A 22,916-nucleotide genomic window follows, 5' to 3' on the forward strand; every position below is an offset into this window, starting at 1 on the left:
ACTGTAATGCCAAATTTTAATAAAACATAAGTTAAGGACGGAATTTGAATTCATCCTTCAAGCTGCAATATTTTCAAAATGAAGACTCTAAGACAGCCTTCAGAACTACTTTTTATTCACTAAAGGATGATAATTTTAATCTTAGGGACATCTAATCTTACTGTTTTCCCCATAATTGGAACCTAAATCACTCCTTTAAATTAAGCAATAGGTCTTTAAATTCAGTCCAAGGAACTGGAGAGTGGAGATTTGTGCCATTGTCGTTGTCACACCATTGTGTACTGTCTGTTGCATATCCATACTTTCTGAGATGTTACAATCACCAAAATTACAGGTTGATAAAATGTTGAAACTACTTTGTCTGACCACCTAAGTACAGGTGTACGACTTCAGCCTAGCCTACAAAGTTTAGAAATCAAACCAAGTGAGTAAGAGCTAGAGCCGAGCTTTAATCATCATCGTGATCGCAGATCGTGTCTGACAATAAATACATAAGTTTCTTAATTAAATTCAAAGCATTTACCTGGGTTTCGATGGTGCAAGGTCTAACGGCCTCAGTGCGGCCGTGTTTGAATGCTGCTGTACTGCAAGACTCGTACGTGGTGACGTGAGTACCTGCTATCTGATAATAGGCAATCTGGAACATTGAAAGAAGTATTCTAAATAGGAGGAGGAAATTATTGGCGATGGATCTCATACAGTTTAAAAGAGTACCAGAAGAAAGACCTGGCTCTATTGGATAGGAATTCAGATATCCAATCACTTGGTGAGATGAATAATATGTGTAGGTTAAAGGTTTTGTTATGCTTTACTCTGGGAGTAAAAATAAAACTAACGGTATGTACACATCATGTGTCATGGTGGTAAAATATATTGCCAAATTTCAGAACAAATAAAGTTATGAAATAAATGTTTACTGTTCATACAGGGAACGACATTTCAAAGCAGCAGGAACTATAATGAAGTAAGATTATTTCATATGTATACTTGCAATTACTGTAATTTGATGTTTGATTACCTAAGTCAATGTTTGACTCCCAAACGAAAGTTGTAGGGGTGTGCGATGCATTGAAAATGCATCGAAATTTCGATTCGATTCGATGCATCGAATCGCGATTCGATTCAGTGGTGGTCAAAAAACGATTCGATTCATGAGGGAGTCAGTATCCATATACGAAAAACGCCTGCACCCGCAATACAGGAGCGCGTTGCTGTTGCGTTTCCTTTACGAAGGCGTTCTTATTTAATACAATCTTTGCATTAAATATAGCTTTAATTATTGTTTTATAATTTTTTGTTTTGACTTTGCAAATGATGAGAGGTTTTGTTTTTTGTCTTGATGTAAGCAGTGTGAGACATGTTTTACTACTGTAAACCATACCAAAACAAGATAGGCTACTCCAAAATCATTCTAAAAATAAGCCTGAAAAATCTATATATATTTAAATTCTAAAAATAAGTCTGAAAAATTGTTACTTAATACCATTGACTAAGGAAACAAAAATCTTTGTTTCCCTTGTCTGTGTTATTGATGTTTTAGACTGATAAATTTGGTATTTTTGTTAGGGGTCTGTGGGTCCCCGAATTTTTCAGGTCAGGTCAGAGAAAAACAGAATAATTTATTTCCAAAGAAACACTCTTATATTAGGCCTATTATATATATTATTACAGGGGAATTAAAATGTTCAAATGAGAATTAAAAATTAAATTAGCTCACGACCTTTAAGAATAAAGACACAACAGAGCAATTGCCGCACTGCCACTAGCCAGATCCAGTCTAGTCGTCTACTGACAAGAGTGACAAGACAAAAGCCGTGACGCAACACTAACAGTACCAAGAAAACAAAGTAATAAAAGACTATTTTTACAGACATACTACTTGAATCATTTATTGTTTATTCCATACCTAATTAAAAATATATTTTAGTATTTTACATAATATAAACAAAAGAAATATCTGATATAGTAAAAAGATCTGTATCTTGGTTGGATGGGGTATAAAAAATATATATTTCTAAGATCCAATACAATATTTACAACTCACAAATTACAATGAATTAATTTCTTTGAAAATGATCTGTAACAGTTTTGTGTTTTTGAATAAAGAAATATATTTTGTTGTCTCTACTTCCTTGTTTCATCACTTGCATTTTGTCAGCAATTGAAGCAACCGGGTGGTGTAAGAGGGGAGGGGGAGGGTCTATGACCTTGAATGCACACATCGTTGCCCGGGCCTGGCTAGTGAAAGTGATTCATTGTTTTTGTTGACATACCCTTCCTTCAGAGAAAAAGACCCTGCTGTTCCAAAAACATTGAGGGTAGTTTAAAAACATTGACCTGTGTTGCCAAGGGCACTAGGCTAGAAGATAGCATTTAACTATCTCTTGATTTAATATTATTTTAATCTTCTATATATTATTTAAGAGTTACTTTTCGGGTACCTAATTAATTGTGATATTGTTTGGCTTTATTATATGGATTTTTAATTCTTTTCATTCATTAGCTATCAAAATCAGTTGTTTTAGGATTTTAATCTCTTGCAGTAGGTCTATACTACTGTATGACATGATATGCATATTTTAGTCCTTACTAATTATAGGCTGCCATAAACAATGTTTGTATGTTATTTACTGTTTTTGAGTTTTATGGTAAATTAGTTTACACAATATCTTTTTTTCAATGAGTTCTCCACTTGTCATGTTGCTTCTAGCCTATTGCTATTTTAGGCCCTATAAAAAATAATGCCTATGTAAAGCTGTAGGCCTACTGATGCCAATAATAGATGGTAATTCTTTATTTATGATGATGTAACAAATAATGTAAGTGTGAGGTTATTATACTAAGGAGGTTAGGAGGCAGGGAATGAATGATACATGTTGCATGGTGGAAACATATTATTTTTACTTTCTTCTTGCTTGCAGTCCTGAAGCCGGTCCACAGGCCCTTGTGATATGTTAATTGATTTGTTAATGGTCTTTTTATATTAAGTTCCATTCAAATTTGTTGTAATTTAGCTACCTATTTAGTTATTTAAACAGTTATTAAAATGAGAATGAATGTCTTGATAAAAAAAAGATTTTCTTCTTTCTTGCAGTTGAGCCAATTCCAAGTAAAAATTATGAAATAGGCAAGTAAAGCAGCTCACTGGTATTTCCAGCAATACAGGCTATTCTAATATATGATTGAAAATAAATATTTGTTCACCTAAAATTCATATGTTAAGTATGAATAGGCGTAATACCACATCAACAAAAATTTGTCTTACATAAATGTGGTAAATTTTAATTTATTGTTAATCCACTCAATTGACAATTATGAATAGAAAAATACCGTGTTGCTTCGAATCGAATTGCATCGAATCGAATCGAAAATCTTTTGAATCGAATCGTTGTTTCGAATCGAAAATTTTTTGCTGCTTCGCACACCCCTAGAAAGTTGTTAAGTAAATTATGCAGGAGTTTGGTTCACATAAAAATAAGCACTAATATGTATAATTGACCTTAACTTATAGTCCAGGAAATATAGATTTTGACTAGGGAAAAATTAAAGTCCGGATTTTTTTTTTCATGGATGGCTTTACTTTGGTCTAATGAACAAAAATGAAGAGTTCCCCAAATATTGTGTGTGCGGGAATTTCACAATCTTCGTAAAATGTTCTAACAGCATATAGCAAATTTTTCCTACAGGAAAATAGCTATTACTCTCGTAAAAATGGTCTGATTCTGATGAATTTTGGTACAAACAATTAATGTACCATATCAGACTTAAACTTTGAAAACCAGCCAGATCGCTTAATCCGAAGGGGTGTTTTGGGGGGATTTTGTACCCCAAAAATGGGGGTTTCGAGTAATTTAACATTAAAGTTTGACATTAACTAACATTAATTGACATTAATTAATTAATATTTAAAGTTTGAAAGATTCAAATTTTAGTTGTTACCATTAAATACAACTTAAAAAAACACACAAATTGTTATTTTGATCATTTCTCTACGCCAATTGGTTACCGAGATATTGAAAGTGCTAAAGACAGTATGTTGTCTAATGTCATTCTTATGGAGGAAAGAAAAGTTGTATACCTCGCTTATTTGTGAACGTATAATGATGGGACTTGGTATACAGCTTATTCTCGTTGTGGTCTATTGATATTTTCTCTAAAAACATTTTTTCCCCAAATGCTCCAGTAGCAGCAAACCTGCATACTCAGCCCCTATGCTATTCTCGTGGAAAATAATTAAAGGCTACGTCTCCCTCATGAATATAAATTAATAAAACTTTTTATGATGTTTCACCTAGTTGAGTTCTATTAATATTTGCATAAAAACTCATATTTTGTATTCCTTGTTGCGGCAAACCTTTGTACTCAGTTCCCATGTTTTTCTTATGGAGAATAATTCATATGCTATACAGTACATATAAAATATACTCGTACATTTCTTGTTTATGAATGCATTTTAAAGAAACTTGGTAGGTGGCCTTATGTGCAAATATACAGGTTGTTTCACGGGAACACTGACATACTTCAGGAAATGGTTCCTTGGATCAAAACTAAAAAAAAAACTTCCTATATGTCCTAAAATCACTCGTTTTCTATTTAAACGTAAGAATAGGTTATTTTAGGTTTTCAGTGTATCTGTGTTTACCTCTATATTGAAAAATTGATAAGGTATTTTGATAAAACTTGCATTGATAGAGAGAAAATTAAATTTCAAAGAGATTTCATTACTATTTTGGGTAAACATGTTGGTTGTGGCAATTAAAAATAAAATATTTTCAAACAAATCTTGATTTAAAATTATTTTTTGTTTTTGACAGCTCTTCATGTAGTAACCATTCAAGCTTTTGGCTTGCAACCTTACCAAAAGCTGTAGAATTTAACGGAGAACAAGGAAATGTGAATTTATCTATAGGTGCCATTTATTTGGATAATTTTGGTCAAAATCTAAAATATTGTAAAATATAAAAACTAATTAATCAAGCGAAATAAACAAAATTGCACATTATTTAGATTATTTTTAAACGCATCTTAATAAAGGTTGGTATATGGGTTCTCCTAGTTGAGAAGTAAGTATAGCACAATGGCCCAAAAGTTTCTTCTTTTTCGTTTTATGATTGAAAACAAGCATACACACTTTCCTAAGTTAACATTATGGGTAAAAAATAAAATACGATAGCTCGCATATTTCCTGAACACATCTAATTTAAACTTGGTATGTCCCTTTTTTTGGTCGAGTATTACACGATTGTGGCCTAAAATATCCGCTAGATCAATGCTAGAAAGGTTACAGTATGTATTGCTACAAAAATAAAAACATATTTTTTATCTAGTTTTTTTTATTAAGTACTGTATTGGTTTTCAAAAGATTTTTGTACCACAGTAAATATTTCTGCACAAATTAGTAATGGTATCTAATTAAAATTGAATATTCTATCTAACCACAAACACTTTTTTTGAAATATTATATCTATTTTAGGTTAAAGTTAAAACGTCCATTAGACAAACAAAAAGTTGGAAAAACTAATTTTTTTCTAAAGGATGGGAGTAAGCAGGCTTTGTGCAGCAGAAATATAAAACTAGAGATTTTAGGCCATAATCACGTAGTACTCAACTAAAAGAAGGGATATACTTAGTTTTAATAAGATATGTTTAGAAATATGCGAGCTATTGTATTTTTTTTTTCTCCATAACATGGGAAAGTACTGGTATGCCTTTTTTCTATCACAAAAAATGAAAAAGAAGGAAGTTTTAGGCCATTATGCAATACTTATCAACTAGGAGAACCCATATACCAACTTTTATTAGGATGTGTTAAAAAATAAGCTAAATATGCAATTTTCTTTATTTAGTTTAATTTAATTAAGATTTGATATTTTAGATTTTGTAAAAAAATATCCCAATAAATGGTACATATGGATAAATTCACATTTCCTTGTCCTCTGTTAAATTCTACAACTTTTGGTAAAGTTGCAAGCCAAAAGCTTGAATGGTTACCACATGAAGAGCTATTTTAAAACAAAAAATAATTTTAAATCAAGATTTGTTTGAAAATATTTTATTTTTAATAGCCACAACCAACATGTTTACCCAAAATAGTAATGAAATCTCTTTGAAATTTAATTTTCTCTCTATCAATGCAAGTCTTATAAAAATATCTTGTCAATTTTTTTATCTAGAGGGAAACTGTTCTACAGATCGACTAAAAACCTAAAAAAAACCAATTTTTTCCTTATAACTAAAAACGAGTGAGCTTAGGACATTATAGGATATTATATTGTATTATAGGACATTTTTTTCAGTTTTGACCCCAGGAACTATTTCCTGAAGTTTGTCATGGTTCCGGTGAAACACTCTTTATAATGAAATGAACTATCAGAGGCCTCTTGTGAAAAAAGCAAAAATTAGAGATTAAGTAAAGAACTACCTACATTGCAAACTTATTCTGTGTGTGGTTTACGTACTGTATTAGAAGTTCATGCAATAATTTATGATTAACCTGTTTTATGACTTTTTATTGAATTAGTCTACTAGTAAGAAAGAAAAAAAATTCTTATCTAGATTTTTTTAATCATTTTATAATTATTTTAATTTAACCAGTAGATTGGCAAATCTGCACACACCATCAATGGGGAACTTTCTGTATTTGCTTTTTATACCTAATAGAAGGTAAAAATGGATTAAAAATCTGGCTTTAATTATTTCCTAATTTGATGATATTGTTGGCTTTATTTCCTGGACTATTATGTATTTATGTCTATTGTATATCTTTGATGCTTATTATGAAACATATTTGTGGTGCATTGCACTGCAGGAGACCCCTAGTCCTAGTTATTAACAACTCTCTTTGTAATAGTATATTATGTTACTAGTCCTGAAAATGGGTTTTTACCGGACAAGTGTGGTCGTTTCCGTGCGAGACAAAGTTGAGTACGGGATTACCATACGAGTCCGGTAAACACATTTTGGACGAGTGACGTACAATATTTTACGCCATACTACTAAACCTGTACAAATCCTTATATATTACCACCGACTAAAGGACTAACAATCACCAGTCATAACATCCAAGAGAGGTTATGTTTTTGTTTATAACCACTTATTTCCAAATACAGTATAATCATCTGATTGGTGTCCGGTAAAAACTTGTTACAGTAGAGCAGTACGTAATGAAACCGATAAAGTTGACGGCAAACAGCTGTTTTCTGGACTAAATCCTTACGTGGGAAGTTCGTCAAAACAGTGTAGTGCGGTGTAAACTAGTTTTCTGCATTAATCAATACAATTTTTACTTGTTGTGTACAAGTCCATACAGCTTGTGTAAAAATTAAGAACACTTAACTGTAAAAAATTAGAAGGCTCAAAAAAGTTGCATACTCAAGAACAGAGAAAAAGTTAACTAAAAATACTGAAGAAAAAAAACAGAAATTGGTTGGGACAAGAAATAAAATCACCATTAAAATAGGCCTACCCTTATTAGTAATGGTTATAAACTTTTAGGCAGTGTTGGGAAACCAACCTAATATTTACCTGGAAAGCAAGCTGCATTAGAGCGTCTGGACTCATTTTCACAGAGTTGCACATTTGCCTGCCGTACTTGCGATAATCCATTGCTCGGACCTCCAAGGATTTACAAGTCTTGTCGTATTTTTCCTGAGCGTTCCTTATCATCTCTCTAGCCTTCTCGTCAAGATTGAATTCTATACAGGAATCATCAAATCATATGTTTTAAAATCATGGTTGTAAGATTATAGAGGAACAGTAAGAATTTTACTTATAGAAATCGACTTACAAATCTAAGAAGTAAAAAGAGTAATTGGTAAGTCGATGCCTCAGCCGGTAGCGTCACGTACTTCGGGCCCAAGTCAGCGATGTCGTGGCCCGTGGGTTTAGATCCTGGTCACTGCCACTACTTTTAATCAGCACAGTTCACTCTTGCACTGTGCTTGCTCACCCATTGGTTTGCTGGATACGTTCCACGCACAGGTTCATAGCCTATGTGGACGGGCATATGTAAGGTTAAAAGAGGCTGTCAACCTCTTAAAAAACAGAAAATAGTCTTCAAGAGTTTTAAAAATTGCAAATATAAATACCTACTAGATTCATGTGGCCAACAATATTTTAACTTTCGGAGGTATTCTAAAATTAAACCAGACCATAAAAATATACAATATAAGGATTGGTAAATATTAAGGAGAACTCAAAAACTGCATTCGTTCTGGATGATCTCTTGTGTTTGACGGTCTTATCACTTAGCATCTTCTATGTACGTAGTAGTTGATGGATCAAACTTGTCTTAAATATAATATGTTATAAGTATTTTTATCGATTAAATCATCAATTTGTAACGGGTCGAATATTAACGTAGGGTAATATCTCTCGGTCATCCAAAATACGTTGATTTGTTTCACGCAAAAGCCGCAAAGAACGCTGGACATGGTGATGTCAGATAGAAAGGATTACTGTAGTTCCCAACCCCGACGCCGGGGGCGGTAGGAGAGAACCGCTCAAGAAGCGCCACGGGCAGTACGTATATGAACTCCCCACGAAACAATATCTGGCGTTAGCTAATATTTAAAAAATCACAAATTAAACTGGTACTACCAGTTACGTTTAAAGTTATATTTAGTATTTTCATAGATCACGCATGTTCAAGGCAGGATTCTGTGCACAGGAGTAAGTAAGTGTAGATTCTGTCTTAACTAGGCTTTGGTGGTTACCAAGACCAAATAATATAAACTATTATTATATTATTTCTATAAACTAGCACTATGTTCTATTATTTGAATTCGTGTTATAAACTTCACGTTGTATTATTCCATTTAAGTTAGTTACGAACGAATCTGACGATTGACCGAGTTATTATTAGAGCACGATTCAAGTTTCATTAAACCTCATAAAACTATTACATTGCATTCTTATTCGCGCGATAATTTATTCAAAATTGTAGCTTTCCAATACTTTCTGAGTAGCTATGATGAGCACTGGTTAAAGGTAAGCTAAACATTGTCAGCATTGTTGTAATTATTATTCTGAGACAATGAACTCGAAACGATAATGATTTCATGTAAACTTTAGAATTCTGGACTATCTCATTGTAGGCTAGTCTATCTCGAAAAATTTAAGGTATGACCAATCTTGGTTTGACAAAACTATTACACATTTTTATGAAACCACGATATTATAATCAATTTTGTCCCCACACCGAATATTCCATCACATTTTATGGCGAGCCGAACTGGGCTTTTACGTATCATGAATTAACGTAATAACTAGGGGTCTGCGGGTACCCGACTCGGACTTGAAAATCAGGTAATTTTGCACTACCCAAAGTGTCGGGCAGGTAGAAAAAATACCCAAATTTATTTCAAGCGGGTAATCCGGTAACCTATTATTAAAAATTTTAATGTTTTAATGTTTAATTACCGCATACAATTTCAAGCCTTATATATGAAGATATTTTAATAATAAAATAAATAAAACCTAAATTGTGAGCTCATAATTTTCCTAACCCCATATATCAACACCATCCAATAACTGCCAACTACTGACTAAATAAGTCACATAAATGTTCTTCCGATCCTTAAATTTGGCTACATCAATATCGTCGTTGTCTGCTTGCAGGCACTCCGTCTGCATTACACGTACTATAGCTTAATTAATTATTATAGTATATTATAAAACCATTGACGTTGTATTAATAGTCAAAGATAAAACTTATCTGGACAGTCACTGCCAAGAATGTTGGTATGGGACAATTTAAATATCTTTATATTAGGCCTATTCCTGGTGTTGGAAAATTAAGTTTACATATTTTTTATTCAATTTTCTTGGTTTTTTTATGAGTCAGAATAAATTGTCAAATATGTTATAAAATGAATAAATACATTATACAATGTTTATATTAAGTCACTATTTTATTTTAACTTAGCAAGAAATGCATCATCTGTGCGCAAATAATTACAAAAAATTAATAATACCTCTCTTGTCAGAGCAGACACTACAATAAGTATTATTACAACTGTGAGGCTGCATGGTTGACAAGTAGGACTAACTTTTAAATGAATTATACTTCAGCTGAGCTGAGCGTTGGTGTTCGGGCTCAGGGTCGGGCCCTGTCAGATTTGGGAGTTACAGTGTAGTTTTAACTGTTCGTGACAAATTAATTATGGGTTAGTGTTACCTGTAAGGGAATTAGTACACTATTTGCAAAAAGTCTCTGAAGTGCTTAGACTATATTGGGGAAAGATATAATAGAGGGTGGTTGACAGTCTTAAGATGCAACAATAACAAATTTAAGTAGGGCTAGGCCTAACTTATCCTAAAGACACAGAGGTTTTGTTTTGCCTCTGTGTAAAGTAGTAAAGTCAAGTAAAGTAAGCCTACCAACTTGCAATAGGCTATGTCAAAATATTAAGTTTGTGTTTAATCTTGTGTTGAAATAAAAATGTTTAATCTTTATATTATTGATACTGGTAAATAAAATATTTCTAAGCGCAGGCATGAAACATTAATTTGTTTGCTAAAATATCAATAAAAACCCGAAAAATACTTAGAAATTGAATTTTGGTCATTTTGAGCCTGACCCGAAAGTTACCCGAACTTGAAGTGATCTTTTCAGTACCTGACCCGAACTAAGTGAATTTCAACTTGTCTGTTTACATTTTTTAACTAAAATATTTCCGTAAATAAGACATATTTATCCCCAATGTAAATAACTTTAGATTTAACGAGTGCTTAGGTTTACTCCTACGGGGAAGATAAAAAATGTTTTATTACCATACGTCAATAGTATAAGATTAAATAAATAAATTTGCCAAATTTTATCAACATATATCCATAAACAAGTAAACTACAACAGTTTTAATTTTCTCCATAAGTATAACAAGGGAATTTTAAATTGCACTATTTTTGAATTTTCTATGTGACCCTTAGGCATACAACAGCGCTTCAATATACTAAACTATTTCTTTTTGTAAGCTCTACAAAACGGTTTAAAAATAAATTGCAATTTTTTTTGTTTTTAGGATCAAAAATGGGAAAAACCCATTTTTACCCCACAAAACCCCCCATAAACCCCCGTTCCCATGGTCCGATTATGTCCGTTCGCAAACTCGTTTCAATAAACGTAGGTTTACACGTTTGTACCAAATTTCATAAAAATGGGACCATTTTTGCTTGAGTTATCGCGCTAACGGACATATATATGAATTTGAACGGATGGTGTTTTTGGCCTCTAGGGACCTCAAAACGAAAAATTAAATCGGTCCCGGGTCCAGATCTTACCATGAGTACTACGGTAATAGCTTATTCCCTATATGGGAAATTTGCTAAAAGTTAATCAGACCTAATCAAAAATCATTTAAAAGATAATATTTAATATTGTTGTTTAGAGTAAAATACATTTTTTCAGTAGATAAAGAATGGAACAGAAAAGTAAGTTTATAATAAATTTCATCTCTTTGTTTTCTTCAAAAGCCATTTTTTTGTTAAAATTTTCACGATCATTGATGAAGAATACAAGTGAATTTTAAAACAATAAATTGTTAACTATTCCAACAATAAATACCCTGCCTCAGCAAACCTGCCGACTAAGCGAATTTCCATTTGTCTGAATTGATTTTTAATCAAATCTATTTAAATGACATTAGGTTTAACGAGTACCTAGGTTTGCTGCTACAAGGAATCTAATAAAGTGTGTTGTATGGTAAAATATTAATAGCTTAGGATAAAATAAATAGTTTTGCCAAGTTTGATCAAAATATATCCATAAACAAGCAAACTACAACATGTTTTTTTTTTTATTTTCTCCTTTACCAATAACCGTACAAAAACACTTTGGTATACTAAATTATTTGTTTTTTTAAGAACTGTAAAAATGTCCCAAAAAAATTGGGAAATTTTTTGTTTTAGGGTAAAAAAATAGAAAAACCTTTTTTTACTCTGTCCATAAAACCCCCCGTAAACCCAGTTCCCATGGTTTGATCATGCTGGTTCATGAACTCATTCAATTTTATCCAGCCTTACACCTTTAAACTAAATTTCATTAAAATTTGACAAAAATTACAACTGCGATTGCGGAAATATCCTGGACATTTCTCGCACTTAGTAGACATTATCGTAGTTTCCCGCGGTCATGGCAAAATCCTAGACATCTGCTGCAGATGGTAGACATTATCGTTCTCTCCCGCGGTTTGTATAAATTACCGTCCCTCGGTCACGGAAACGTTATCATCGTCATCTGCGATCACGGCAAAATCCTGAGCATCTCCCGGCCGCAGTTTGTACTTATTATCATCTTCTCCCTTGGTCACGGAGATATCATCTTCATAGTCTTCCACTTAGTCTTTAATCATTGTCTTACGCAATCTTGGAAAAAGTGTTATTTTTTAGATTGCGCAAACTTTGCAGACACGTTTTACGATTCTGATTGTAAAAGGTCAACTCCGGCTCGATTTTCCAACTTTGAGCTTGAACTTCCAACTTTGAGCTCAATCCCTCGAGCTTGTAGGCCAGGTCGGCTTGAAAGTCGCTCGCACATCTCTACTTTTTAGTATTGCCTAGAGTTCATCCTACTTCTTTTGGTCACTGTATTCACATGACCTTATCAAAACGAATGAAAAAGATTTAAAAATAACTAAGACACATGTATTCTGTTTGAGAGTTTGGTTTGGATTGGATTATTAAGGATGGAGGACAGTTAAAAATGTATAAGTGATGTAATTCATGTTCATCATTCATGTTCATTTTTAAACACCATGCATTTATTTCACAGCTGGAATTAAGTGAGCACTAACTTCATACCTAGTTTGCGTACAGGAGGATCTTGTCTTGGTGTCAAGTCTGGATGAACGTAAGAGTGTTTCAGCATATCAGTGTGGATATCATTGAAATACCTCAGCACTGCGACGCCATCACCCCACGAGTGTTCAAAGTTGACACTAGCTGTCCCGTCTTTGGTCACCATTAAGGAGAAAGACTTGTCAAACCATCTGAAACAATCATATAATGCTGTTATTTGGTGTTGAGCAAACTTGTCAAACAAGTAGTTCTCTTGTTATACATGGCCCCAGTTTAAACAATTTTGCCAATGCTTTCTCGCTCAGAGCATGTCAAACATGAGGTCTGATGGACTGCAGCATCCTCAATTTAAGCTCAACATGAGGAAAGTGTCTCCCCCTTACCATAGTTCCGAGAGTGCCTTTCTCTAACCTCATTCAAAACTGTCCAGTAATAAAGTAAATGGTCTGCAGGCTTCTTATACTGTCCACCTGCCAACGTGTTTCCATTGTGATGAGAAGCTTCTTCAGGTAACCATAACTGCAGAGTGTTAAGAGGCAACTGACTGACACAGAGACAACACCAAGGAGTGAGCCTGCTTAACTTTTGATGCTGAAGCCTTATGCATCTCCTCCTGAGCCCACGACATGACTGAATGACATGCATATTTACGAGAAATTTCACAGAAAGGCTGTGGTACTGCAGAGTCTAAGACTGAGGCCTTTGTCAGCTTGTCACTGTCCGCCACTTCATTCACTTCTATCCCTGAGTGCCTAGGGCCCAATCAGTGAGTCCCCATTTGTATTTACCTAGCACAGATACTGTTTTGTCCAACTTGTATTTGCACTCCCGAGAGTGCAGCCTAGTTATTTTTGAAAATAGAGCTGTCAATATCTCTGAAGCCATGTCTCTCTAGATCACACACACCATTGATGCAGAACTTTGATTGGAACACTGATGGATTCATACACATGAGGGCTATAAAGTCCACGCCATTCTATACCCTATATGCTCCAGCTCCAATGCCACTTTTTACCTTGGAGCCGTAGGTGTTTGGCCTACCATTCCAAGTCACCATGGAGCCGTAGGTGTTTGGCCTAGCATTCCAAGTCACCATGGAGCCGTAGGTGTTTGGCCTAGCATTCCAAGTCACCATGGAGCCGTAGGTGTTTGGCCTAGCATTCCAAGTCACCATGGAGCCGTAGGTGTTTGGCCTAGCATTCCAAGTCACCATGGAGCCGTAGGTGTTTGGCCTAGCATTCCAAGTCACCATGGAGCCGTAGGTGTTTGGCCTAGCAGTCCAAGTCACCATGGAGCCGTAGGTGTTTGGCCTAGCATTCCAAGTCACCATGGAGCCGTAGGTGTTTGGCCTAGCATTCCAAGTCACCATGGAGCCGTAGGTGTTTGGCCTAGCATTCCAAGTCACCATGGAGCCGTAGGTGTTTGGCCTACCATTCCAAGTCACCATGGAGCCGTAGGTGTTTGGCCTACCATTCCAAGTCACCATGGAGCCGTAGGTGTTTGGCCTAGCATTCCAAGTCACCATGGAGCCGTAGGTGTTTGGCCTAGCATTCCAAGTCACCATGGAGCCGTAGGTGTTTGGCCTAGCATTCCAAGTCACCATGGAGCCGTAGGTGTTTGGCCTAGCATTCCAAGTCACCATGGAGCCGTAGGTGTTTGGCCTAGCATTCCAAGTCACCATGGAGCCGTAGGTGTTTGGCCTAGCATTCCAAGTCACCATGGAGCCGTAGGTGTTTGGCCTACCATTCCAAGTCACCATGGAGCCGTAGGTGTTTGGCCTACCATTCCAAGTCACCATGGAGCCGTAGGTGTTTGGCCTACCATTCCAAGTCACCATGGAGCCGTAGGTGTTTGGCCTAGCATTCCAAGTCACCATGGAGCCGTAGGTGTTTGGCCTAGCATTCCAAGTCACCATGGAGCCGTAGGTGTTTGGCCTAGCATTCCAAGTCACCATGTGCGAGGAACCACCCCAGAGTTCCCTCGAGTCAGTTCTCTTTACCACTTTACCAGGACCATCAGTAATTGTCCAAGAAATACTCTCTTTTTTCAACAGTAAGATGCACAAATGTTTTTGTGGGATACTCATGATGTACAAATAAGTCAAACATACAAATAGCCATCTAATTCGTGATTTATGGGTGTATTTGTTATTGAAATTTGAGATTTGGAAATCGATCATCTTTACAAGTAGCCTATTTGTGGGAAGTTTTTTACGGGAACCAGTCCTTCATAAAGGAAATTTTTTCTATCTCGTTTTGTTAGCAAATACAAAACCAGTAACACAAAAAATCAACAAGATTAACAAAGAATAAAGATTTAAGAAGAGAATACTAAGATTCCAAACTCTCCTAAAACAAATATTCAAAGACGATCAAAGAATGCAACTATTATATGCTTTCAATATGCAGTTGTTCTGAAATTAATTATATCAAGAAACTTGTCAAAAAAACTAAAAAATAAACTATGAAATCGAAGAATTTATATTGTTAGAGAAAATATCATACAGAGATCCTCACAGAGTTCACAGCTGATTCCTATGATTTGGAACTTGGTCTAAACCATCTTTGACATAAGCCTCACAGGTGGTGACAGCATCGTCAATTTTGCAGCTAGAACTGAGGAGTGAGGATGGAGGAAAATATCCTGAGAGCCAAATCTTGGCTGATGAAAAAATTGAAGTTAATAAAACCAAAGGCACAGAGATTACCAATTGGAGGAAATTCAGGACCCCTAAACGAGTGTTTGGGGGAGTTGCTATTGAATGGAAAACACAACGTACCTACCTGGAAGTGGATATTAACCATTAGGATCTTGCATTTGGTACACACATTAGCCAGGTAGCACTGAGAGCTGCAAAAACAGTTGGCAATCAATCCAGACTTATGCAAAATGTAGGTGGAGCGCAACAAAATAAAATAAAACTACATGCTATTGTGTCCATCAAACTAATGTTGTATGCAGCACTAGCCTGGATGGAGGGATAGAAAAACAAAGGATTTCAGGACACTGCTGTGCGATACTAAGAATCATATCTGACTGCAGAACTGTTGCCGTCAGCTCACCCCTGGTTCCAGCTGGATTACCACCGATAGACTTCCTAATTAAGAGTATACAAAAGTGTGTGATCTGTTCATCATAGTGAGCCAGAAGGTAGGGAAAGAGAGAAGCACACATCAGCCGTTAGGAATGAAGCTCGAGAAATGCTTATTAAAAGATAACAGTAAAGATAGGACAAAGAAGGGAAGGACATGTTGCTTGATCCAAGAGATGAGATAGATAACTAGATCAGAGCAAGACCAATGCAGAAGCCCCAAGCATGAGCATCAGAGAGGTGGTGGCAAACATGTGCTAATCTGATTCACAAAAATCTCCTGTAAACACCTTACCCTGGAAGAATAGTTAGGCATATTAAACTCCATTAACTTCGCAAGAACGGTGGCTGGAAGTAAAGACAATAGGAAAGTTGATAGAAAGTTTTGCCCCCATGTTATAGAAACAAAAGCAGAAGAGCCAAAATTACGCCTGACAGTAAAGAAATGCTGAAAAATGGTTTAATGGCCAGGATTAATAAATGGGTATGAAGAAAGAGGAGATCTTTTAATGGGTCCTCAGAGAAGAGAAGAAGAGAAAAGAAGCCCAAGAAAATCAACAAAAAGTGGCCACTAGAAAACCCAATATGACCTTTAAGTCAGGGCTGTTTAAAGGGATTTTAGTAGATTTTCTCTACTAAAATGTCTCTCATACCTATTTTTTTTAGTAGAATTTAGATTTCCTCTCTTTTTACATCTTTGTCAAGTTTGGATATACCGCAATCACAGAAATGATTGTGATGTCGCCGTAACTGCCACTTAACCCCCTCCATCTACTACATATGAGAAAAGGGCACCGCCTCTTTCGTGATGTCAGTGGCCGCAACCCTGCAACTAGTGTGATGTCATGGTCAGCGCAGTTATACCTTGCCGCCATTAGGCCCCCTAGCTCTATTAGACATTTAAACGTCGGTACTTGATACCAATTTTTTTCTCACAAACCGATGGTGCTGAGAATGCATCAAGTACCAAGACATAACTAGTGCAGGCAGAGCATGCGTATTGTTAATGTGCATTAGCTAATTGAGCTCTAATGGCGAGAGTCACATTAGAATACACATAAAAGAAATATTAATATAAAACAGTAATACAGGAAAAAACAATAGTACACAAACTATTCTACTCAATTCCATGATAAGCTATTGGTTGTTAAATATTATATTTATCAATTCATAAATCCTAACTTTTCCATCCCTTTACGTTTACATCCTAGAATCCTCGACATTCTCAATACCTTTCTTTACTACTTTTTTTACACTCTGGTATATAATCCCTTCCACTATCTCTTAAGTTAGAAAAAGCCTTTAGAAATTAAAATAAAAACGGCTAAAACTTAAATTGCTAAATATAACCTGACACAGCTTCCAAATACAGTAGAACCCCTCATATCTGGCCACCACGGGACCAAGCCTCTGACCGTATAACGATTTGGCCGGATAAACCAACTTACTATGACAATTAATTTATACCTAATAATAATGGGTAATCAAAATATGCAGTCAAAATTATCATTCCAGTCTGTTCTGGGATTATTTTTTAAGAAATAAATATTATTGTAAAAAGAAAAAAATATTTGTAGGTTAAAGTCGTTAAGTAATGAAGCTTGTACAAATATTATGATTCCAGGTAACAAAAAGCATGGTGGTAAAAATGACAATAAATTGGACGTGAAGATCATTAGGACTTAAATGGTACATGCATTTCAACTCAACAATCTTGTCCATTTTGTGAAATACAAAAACTAATGTACTGTACTAACCCTGCTTTGGAAATAATCAACCAACTGATCAGAGGTTAGGCCTATACTAGCTCAACTGATTATATCTTAGTGACACAGCAAATAAATGTATAAACAAACAGATAAATAGTGAGAACAATTTATTTGATGACATGAGCAGTCACAAAGACTAGTGGCTGCAACATTTAACACTTGTTAGAAGCACAAATACAATAACGACACAAGGACAGACACACCTGTTTGTTCCATCCCCATGCAGAAAAGCCCTTGTCATGCTTACAGGGTCTGGGCCAAGAGTAACATCGTCTAGGACAAGGTTGAAGAGAGCCGTGTCAATGAGCTCCAACACCTCAGTGTTGCCAATGCTCTCCAGGTGAGATCTAGCAGTCGCCCAAACATCTCGGTTCTCGGTAGTCAACACTCCTACTGGATAAGATGCAGCTGTCTCGGTAGAGGACAAAATCTTCTGTATGGCACCCAATATCACATCTGGAGCTACAATGTCTCCTGCAACACCGCGTGTCTTAATGGAAATTATTTGAGGGAAGTATTGTGGACATATGCTTCACCATTGCAACAGTCAAACCTCGCTTAACTGACCCTCATGGAACTGGACCAAGGTGATATTAACCGTTAAGATTGGTTAAAATAGCAAACAACTTTGTAAACATATCAAATACTGATGAAATAATTTTTACTTGAGAGGTTTATACTGAAAATGGTTATGTTATCATAAGATTTCAAAAATTTTGAAGTATATTTTGTGTTTGCAAGTAGGGTTTCAAATTATGGGAGAAATGTAGGAGGTATGCTTGAAAAACTTAAATTCACCTTTTGCTAAAAATATCAAACGTGTACAAGATAGTAGCTATTTCTTGTTCGATTTTGCTATAGTATCATTAAATTTTATCCACGATTTTAAAATTGAAACCATCCAGGGTTAAATCACCTCCCAATTGAACTGAGTTTGAAATGTGTGAGAAAGTTGCAGTTGATGGTGAGGGTTCGGAGGGTGTGAAAACACCCCCTATGTTACGTAAATTGAAATGGAAGGCGAAGGATCACATATATTGCCAAGAAAATATTGAAGTCAACATTCAGACTGTTGAGATAGGTGAGTCTAATCACTATTCAGGGTAATTTATATCTAATTTAATTAAAATAATAAAAGATTCAACTGAAAATGTTACAAAGCAAAAAAAAAACATAAACTTACTTTCAGGCAACCATGGTTTGATATTGATTGTTTTTTACAACGAAAGAGTTTTTAAGTCATTAAATGGATTAAGGAAAAACAGTGAATATCAGTTTAGAATAGGATATATTTACAAAAGCAGAAAGTATGTCATTGTGCCAAGAAAAAAAACACATTTAGAATCCCAAATAAGTAGTATTACTCAAGAGGTAAGGGCAAGCAATTCAAATAACTTTTGGAGGGCAGATAATAGTTTTAAAAAGAAAGAAAATAACAGGATTATTGGAAATATCACGCCCTTGGACTGGGTAAGACATTTTAAAACATTGCTCAACCCCACATTACTGACTGGAAAAATACAGTTTGCCGAACCAGTGATTGCAGATGCATTTTTAGATAGCGATTTTAGTATGGGAGGGTTGAAAAACGTCCTAAAAAAGGTTAAATGTAACAAGGCTCGAGGGATTGATAGAGTCCCATACGAATATTTTAAGTATGCTCCAGATTTATTTCTTATCAGATTATTATCTGTTTTTAATAATATTTACAGAACGGGGAATGTTTCAAAATCATTAAAAAGTCGACAGTGTACGTACCCATTATATAAAAAAGGAGATATTAATCTAGCTGAAAACTGCAGATGATTGTCATTTATAGACTGTGTAGGAAAGATTTTTATCATTCTAACAAATAACAGATTAATGAATTGGGGCAACTGTAGGTTTGTTTACGGAGCTCCAGGCAGAATTTTGCCAAGGTTACTCGACTATAGATAACATTTTTAATCTCACTTGTATAGCTCATCTGCAATCAGCGGAATAAAGGTTAGATAAATTATTTACTTTTTTGTGGATTTATCGAGCGCATTTGATACGATAGATAGTGAGGCTTTAATTTATAAAATGTCTTGTATGGGTGTGTCGTCAAAATACAGAAATATGCTAAAAAATTATTTTCAATATAGTTAATTATTATTATAGTCATTTGATGAAGTAGACATGGTGTTAATGTTTGTTGATATGATATTTTAATTGCTACGTTAACCTAGAAATCCACTTTGCCTCCTCAAACATGAGGTGTAGAGCTGCCACCAGAACAGAGCCAAATAATACGTGATTTTACAACTGGGGCTTCACGACTATATCACGAGTTTTTTCACAACCCAAATAGCTTTATCGATTGTACTGTGTTATGGTAGTGAAAATAAATTAAAACATCATTGTAAATTGCACAGTTTAGTTTAATTGCAACACAAATCTTTGTTATAACAGTACAATTAATTGAAAGATGTAAAAAAACAGATTTTGAATTCGTTGAAAGTATACATTGACAGGTAATTTTATTACCATATATAAGGTAACACTTATATTGTATAGTGGTTTATGTTACCTTGTTACTGTCCAAAACGAACCTTTGTAGTTCGTTATGACTACAGCTGTTTCAAGCTTCGGAAGAAGCACATCATCAGGTCTGAAGAATGTCAGGTAGTCATTAAATATTCCTCATGGTGGAGTTTGTCAAAAGTTTAATAGTATATAAATAACACGGACACGACACATAACACAAAACGCAACATTTAAAACTGGTTGACCAGATGGTAACGAAACACGTGGTACAGCACCGGTTGAGGGCCAGTCGTGACTGTCACTGTTTGACTCGAATGATAATTTTTCATTCAATATATGCGGTGGATGTTATTTTGACGCCTTGTAAATTTCAAACTCTAACTGTATCCATGTATCGGCCTTTATTACAGAACTGTACTATTTATAAATTACTGTGAATATCAGTGTAATTGTGGTTGGAGGAAGTTAGGTGGTTTGCGTACGCTGATTTGGAATTTTTCTTTGGCTTATGTTCCTTGAACCTGATAGAAAAAGATTTTGAAGTCTGGCCAATATACAAATTGGGACAGTCGTCACATTTCAATCTTTAAATTCCTGTTTTATCCATTTTATTAGTTTCGGGTTGGCACCTCTCTTTAACGATGGTTGAGAGTTTATTGTTAGTTTTAAATGATATAATAACATCATTTTTAGCTAATTCATTTACTGGGGTGTGGTTCAGTACAACACCGTAGTTAGTGCTGAAGTATCTTTTACTACTATCATGTGGTTTGTTATTGTTTTTATTGAGTTGTCTACTAATCAATTTGTCAATCAGGGAACTATTGTAGCCATTTGCGACTGCTATATGTTTTAAAGTATTTACTTTGTCATTGTAATCGGTTGGACTCAGTGGGATGGAAAGTAAGAGGTGGACGAAACTATTGTATGCGGCAGTTTTATGGTTATGTGGATGGTGTGATAACAAATGGACTGTCTGATCTGTAGTTAGTAGATGGTTTCCTGTAGATTTTAAAATTTAACTGGGTGGCAAAGGCAGATAAGGGTAACTGCACAGTCATCATAGATAAGGATGAATACATTAGCAAGGTCCAGGACTTCATCGAGGCCAATAACATCGTAACTCTAGCTAAAGACCCCACCACCTCCTTCTCTAAGGAAATCAACTGATTAATATCTTTGTGTAATAACCTTTTAACTAATGAAGAAATTAGAAACTTAAAAGTAACCAACCCTAAAGCCCCCAAGTTAAGAGGATTACCATAAATACACAAAACGAACGGGTAGTAAGGTGTATGTTACTACTTGACATTCTTCAGACCTGATGATGTGCTCCATCCGAAGCATGAAACAGCTGTAGTCATAACGAACTACAAAGGATCGTTTTCGACAGTCACAAGGTAACATAAACCACCATATGTTAACTCAGACGATCCAGAGAGAGACCATACCATCATGAAACTTATATTGTTTAGAGTTATATCATAGATAAAAAATTCTCCCTACAATACTAGACACAATATTACTTGACACGAAAAACAAGCTTTAAAATTTACAATGGGATGAGAAGTCTACTTGTGTTAGTTAGTCTATGGTTATATATAAAACTATAATATAATGTTTTAAAAATAAATTATGGTTTATCAAGTCTTATGGAATATTATAAGAATAAGAGTAGTGGAATGAAAACCTAAATAAAAATATAGTGATTCTCGTTAATCGCCAATTCCAGACCGAAACACTTGTCCCTGACTAATGTTCATGATTTAGATAATTAAAAATTCAAAAATTGAAAATGTTTTTTTTTAAATATATACACACAAGAAGGACTCCTCTATAAAAAAATAAAGATATTTCATATATCAGGAACATTTGTTCAGACATATACAATCTTTTACATTAGAGATTTTTTTAGCTTTTTTTTTAGATATTTTTGGTTTTTCAACTTTTTTTTAGAAAGACCAAATTTACCAAAGGTTTAATGAGCTGTTTATTGCAAAATGGCTCTAAAACTAAATGTATCTACAGCAAAGCATATTAATAAAAATAACATTAACTATTTTTAATATTCATTTTGACGTCCGTTATGATCGTGACAGAATTTCATGTTTTTCCATTAAAGATGCTTTATCAATAAAAAACGACCAAATATATTGGGTTACTATGGACATTTTATGATGTCAATAAAAAAAAGTTAAACAAATTAGAAAGTGCTTTTCTTGAAAAAGTATGTTTTTAAATTGTTACTCAGGAGTGAAGTACCGAGTTACACCATCAAAAATACTGGGAAAACAGGTGCCAAGCAAAAAAATAACACTGCACAAGTTTGAGGTTAGGTTTCTTCCACAGTGCTACAACACTACACGGAACGTTCTGTGGGCTACTGACACATTTATGGGAGTGGGTGATCCTGCGCACAGCACCCTCAGACAGGCATGGCGCACAAGATCACCCACAGGTAGCATCCAATGATTAATTAATACAGTAATACGTACTAACCATTCTCACTAAGCACATCAACGGAGTAGAAGTGACCTCCCTTCATCACCAAAAGATGACGTTTTCCATCAACATGTTTGATGCGGTCTTTCTGTTGGAACAAGGGTACTCTGGTGGTATTGAACAGAGTGTTGTATTGTGACATGTCCAGGGGAAAAGCCTTTGAACAAAATTAAACACAAAACTGATAAATTTCACAATTTCAGTAAAGTGGGAGTAGGTACTCAGTGGGTGAGATAATAGAATACAGTAGA

The 22,916-nt window shown here is 34.9% G+C and overlaps 1 protein-coding gene across 1 annotated transcript in view; it reads right to left on the reverse strand.

The window, feature by feature from the left end:
* LOC128998173 (carnitine O-palmitoyltransferase 2, mitochondrial) overlaps nt 1–22,916 on the reverse strand; it is a 57,736-nt gene that overhangs the window by 8,375 nt on the left and 26,445 nt on the right. The window contains exons 6-10 of the mRNA XM_054424186.1: nt 22,663–22,822; nt 17,859–18,129; nt 12,799–12,986; nt 7,525–7,694; nt 524–637 (exon numbers count right to left, since the gene is read on the reverse strand). Coding sequence (XP_054280161.1) covers nt 524–637; nt 7,525–7,694; nt 12,799–12,986; nt 17,859–18,129; nt 22,663–22,822 — 903 coding nt within the window. The remainder of the gene's footprint in view (nt 1–523; nt 638–7,524; nt 7,695–12,798; nt 12,987–17,858; nt 18,130–22,662; nt 22,823–22,916) is intronic.

The sequence above is a fragment of the Macrosteles quadrilineatus genome, unplaced genomic scaffold, assembly GCF_028750875.1.
Source record: "Macrosteles quadrilineatus isolate MER2022 unplaced genomic scaffold, UCM_ALF_1.0 Scaffold_7__1_contigs__length_78375512, whole genome shotgun sequence".
Lineage (NCBI taxonomy): Eukaryota > Metazoa > Arthropoda > Insecta > Hemiptera > Cicadellidae > Macrosteles > Macrosteles quadrilineatus.